Below are 4713 nucleotides of genomic sequence, written 5' to 3'. Positions count from 1 at the left end.
GTTCCTCCTTGTCCCCTCAGAGTCCAGGCCACAACCAGTCTGCCCTGCTGTGCCCAAGATCCACCAGCCAGCGGGGCCCCCAGTCATGGCAGCCTTGTAGCACCATCACGGCCTCTACTAGGCAGGTCCTGAGGTCATCTGCCCCCCCACCCCCCTGCCATGAGGAGCATCGCTGGGCGTGGATGGAGGGCATCTGCCCGTCTTCTCTCCTCCAGTGTAAATGAATTGATGAATAGCTGAATGAATGATGGGTTGGGTAAATGCATGAATGGATGAATGGGTGAAAAAATGAATGGGTGAATGAAAGAGTGAGTGAATGGATAAATGCATGAATGGATACATGCATGAATGGATGAATGAATGAGTGAGTGAATGATGGGGGAATGAATGGGTAAATGCATGAATGGATGAATGGGTGAAAAAATGAATGGGTGAATGAAAGAGTGAGTGAATGGATAAATGCATGAATGGATACATGCATGAATGGATGAATGAATGAGTGAGTGAATGATGGGGTGAATAAATGAATGGGTGAGTGAAAGAGGGAGTGAATGGGTGAATGAATGAATGAATGAATGGGTAAATGTGTGACCACTCCCCAGTGCCCATTGAAGGCACCAACAACAACTCTGCCTGTGCAGGACTCAGACACCCACCTGTGGTCTGGCAAGCCTCTGATCTGCAGAGGCCCCTGCTTTAACCCTCGTGGGTCAGGGCGGGCCTCACCCAGGTCCAGAACATGCTGGATGGACCGGCATCTGAGAGTCTCTGGGCTGTGGGGTGTCCTCCCACTCTGTGCAGAATGAATGGATGAGGGAGTGAATGAATGAATGAGTAAATGAATGAATGTCTGAAATAATGGCTGCCCTTGACACTTTACCTAAGACCCTTCTGTATATTTTAAATTCCTTGTGTAGACACAAGAGCTCAGAAAAGCCCCCAACGGGAGGACCTTAGGAGACTCCCATGTCCCCTCCTCAGATGTCCTCAGCGGTTCTGGTTCTGCTCTGGATCTGCAAGGAAGACCCGAGATTGGGCAGCACTCGGTGCTGGCTTTCTGATTGTCCTGGGCTGTGGGGTGTCTGCCTGCTCTGGGCAGGGAGGGGAAGGGCTTGAGCTCTGAGGTTCCTCTTTCGTGAACGGCCGAGATCTTTTGCTCCTCCCCAGCTTCTGTGGTCTCACCACGGTCCCCTCTCCCACTGTCTTCATTCTTTTTTCACCCACAGAAGCCCAGAAACCTTCCATGTCAGAGATGCTGTGGCTGCTGCCCCTGCTGTGGGCAGGTGAGTGTGTGAGGGGAGAAAGGGGTGTAGGGAGGGCGATGTTGCTGACCCTCCTTTTCCTGCAGGGTCCCTGGCTAGCAATACAGGATACACACTGACAGTGCAGACACCCGTGACAGTGCAGGAGGGCCTGTGTGTTTCTGTGTCCTGCACCTTCACTGCCCCATGGACCTCTAGGACTTCTATCCCTACATATGGCTCCTGGTTCCCAGAAGGAGCTAAGATAGACACAGATGCTGCTGTGGCCACAAACAACCAGACTCGTAATGTGCAGGAGGAGACCCAGGGCCGATTCCACCTCCTCGGGGATCCCCAGACCAAGAACTGCTCCCTGGACATCAGGGACGCCAGGAGGACAGATGACGGATTATATTTTTTTCGGGTGGAAAGGGGACTTTACCAAGGGTTTAAATATTCTTACACACAGAACATGCTCTCCGTGCGAGTGATGGGTAAGGAATGGGCTCCAGGAGAGGCCTTGGGAGAAGTTCACGGTGACCCCGGGCAGGACTGGGATGGGACCCCATCCTGGGAGGGGGTTGGGGTACAGTGTGTTGGGCTCACAGGGAGGAGCTTCTCTCAGGGCCCCACCTGGGACCCTCCCTCCTGATCCCCTGTCTCCCCCTCCTCACCAGCCCTCAACCACACACCCCACATCCTCATCCCAGAGACCCTGGAGAGCGGCCTCCCCAGGAACCTGACCTGCTCTGTGCCCTGGGCCTGTGAGCGGGGCACGCCCCCCATCTTCTCCTGGACGTCAGCTGCACACAACTCCCTGGGCCCCAGGACCCGCCTCTCCTCTGTGCTCACCATCACCCCACGGCCCCAGGACCACAGCACCAACCTCACCTGTCAGGTGCATTTTCCTGCTGCTGGTGTGACCGTGGAGACAACCATCCAGCTCAACGTCACCTGTGAGTGCTGGGTCGGAACAGCAGGTCCCTGAGGGTGTGCAGAGCAGGAGGGCCAGGCAGGTGTGCTGGGTGCTTTGTTCCAGTGGCCTGGCTGTGTAGGGGACCTCGAGGACACAAGCTCTGCCCCTCTTGCATTTCTGTGGTCTCTGAGGGTGGAAGTGCAATGCCTAAAGAATCCTCACACCATCTCAGCTCACTGATGAGCAAATTCCTCTCTCCCTATCCCAGGTGCCCGGCAGAACCCAACTGCAGGTGGTTGCCTAGGAGATGGCACAGGTACGAAAGAGCCCATTATGGGCTGTAGGGAGCAGGGCTGCTTCCAGATCAGGATAGGGCTGGACCCTGCATCATCCTGGACTTGCCTGGTGACCAGACACCCCCTGTGGATGGACCCAGTGGTCCCTCTTCTTCCTCAGCCCCCATGGCCGCTGTGAGCAGCTGTCCCCATTTGCCCCTTGCTCCCCAAGGACTTCTCCCAGCCCCTGTCAGCTGCACCAGGAGAACTAGGCACCTTCCACATGGCTGAGTTGCCTCTCAAGGCCCTTTTTCTTCATCTCCTGACGAATCCTCCAGGCTCATGTTTTCATTTTCCTCCAATAGTTTCATTTATGTATTTTTGAACAAGCAATATAGTCACATGGCCAATAATGAAGGAAGCACTGAAGTTGGCCCTGGCCAGGTAACTCAGTTGGTTTTACTGCTGCCCCAGTGCACCACGGTTATGAATTTGATCCCCGGGTCAGGGCACATACAAGAGTCAACCAATGGATAGGAACAGCACACCAATGTTTCTCTCTCTCTCTCTCTCTCTCTCTCTCTCTCTCTCTCTCAACATCAATCACTAAAAACAAGACTTTTCCCTTAGAGTAAAGGCACTGAAGTCTGCCCTCAGAAGCTCAGTCTCCCCCTGGAAGTGAGCAGTGTCCACACACTGCTGTGAACATTGGTTGTTCACCTGAAGGACCTAACAGGTCCTTTGCCATCAGTAGGACAGACTCCCATCTCCCCTTGTCACGCCCCACCCCCATCTCTGTGAGTGTGAAGCTGTCTATGGCATGGAGGGACCTGGCTGTGTGCACATCTTCTCTAATGGAGATCAAGGGCCTTAAGGGGTTGTCCGAATAATAGTCCCTTGTATGGATGTATCACATTCCGTTCTTCTGTTGATCAGTTGATGGACGTTAGGGTGTTTCCAGTTTTGGGCGGTTATAATACTGCTGTGAACTTGATGTACGTTTTTTGTTCAGACATGTTTTCTGTGTTTTAGGTCATGTACCTGGGAGTGGAATTGCTGAGTCAAATGGTAGTTTCTATGTATAGCTTTCTGAGGAAATTCTGGATTGTAGTCCATAGTGGCAGCATCAGTTTACATTCCTACCAGCAAAGTATTAGGCTTTCAATTTCTCCACACAATTGCCAACATTGGTATTTTCCTTTTTTAAAAATCATAGGCTACTAGTGCGTGTGAAAGGCTACTTCAACGTGGCTTTGATTTGCATTTCTGTGATAATTATGATGCCCCTTTTTTTCTCACAGAATTATTGTTCATTTGTATATCGCCTTTAAAGAACATTTTATATCAAATCTCTGCCCATTGTTTAATCTGGTTCTTTGACTTTTTGTTGTTGAGTTGTAAGAGATTGGTATATGGGCAGGTTATTAATCCTTATCCAATCTATAGCTATCAAAAGGTTCTCTCTCATTAAATGGGTTAGTTTTTCATTTTCCTCATCGTGTCCATTGATCAACAGAATGTTTCAATTTGATGAATTCCAAGTTACACCTTTCCATTTCTGTCCAACTGCTGGGGACCAGGGCGGGATCTAGGGTGAGAGCCCAAATGGTCCCGAATCCTGTGATGCAGGAACACCTGGAGAACGACATCCAGGGTCCTACTGGGAGCAGTAGGACATGGGAATGTGGTGGAGCAGATGACTCCATCCTCATCCCTCTTTCCTGCAGGATTATCAGGACCCAGGACTGAGGTGGTGCTGATGGCCATCGGGGAAGCTGCTGTCAAGACCCTGCTCCTCCTCCTCTGTCTCATCGTCCTCTTGTGAGCTCAGCCCAGAGGGAGGGAAGGTGAGGGGAGGGCAGGGGGAATGGGGCAGAGTTCTGAACCAAGGCCTGGGATCTTGATGGGTCAGGAGCAGGGCTGGCAGGAGGTGAAGGGGTGGTACATGAGGACTCCATACAGACAGACATCTTGAATGTCCCATAAGCCAGGTGTCCATGGTGGGAGGTACCTGCAGCGCTCAGGAGGGTCTGTCAGGCCAGACACACACTTTCCCACTTCAGTATCCTCTCCAGGCCTTGAAAAGGGAACAGGGGATTGGGTCTGCTGCCCACTGGACCTGATGCAATCGGACTGAAAGATCCCGGTGTCTTCCCTCAGAGTCAGGTGCCATAGGAGGAAGGCCCCGAGGCCCCAAAGGAGCACAAAGGATGCAAACACAGTCTCAGGTTAATCCCTCAGGTGAGTGTTACAGGTGTGTCACCACCCAACACCCACTGCC

At 52.2% G+C, this 4713-nt stretch overlaps 1 protein-coding gene across 1 annotated transcript; it reads left to right on the top strand.

The window, feature by feature from the left end:
* Positions 1 to 1348: 1348 nt before the first annotated feature.
* Positions 1349 to 4257, top strand: LOC102768906 (myeloid cell surface antigen CD33; the record flags this gene model as incomplete). The annotated part of the gene is made up of 4 exons (XM_006761456.2): positions 1349 to 1735; positions 1919 to 2197; positions 2426 to 2473; positions 4160 to 4257. Coding segments are annotated over 4 exons (812 nt in total), but the record flags the coding sequence as incomplete, so codon positions are not given.
* Between the last annotated feature and the right edge of the window lie 456 nt (positions 4258 to 4713).

This window comes from Myotis davidii, unplaced genomic scaffold (genome assembly GCF_000327345.1).
Source record: "Myotis davidii unplaced genomic scaffold, ASM32734v1 scaffold1818, whole genome shotgun sequence".
Classification (NCBI taxonomy): Eukaryota; Metazoa; Chordata; class Mammalia; order Chiroptera; family Vespertilionidae; genus Myotis; species Myotis davidii.
The sequence above is the reverse complement of the archived record's forward strand: the minus strand, read 5'-3'. Positions and strand labels throughout refer to the sequence as shown.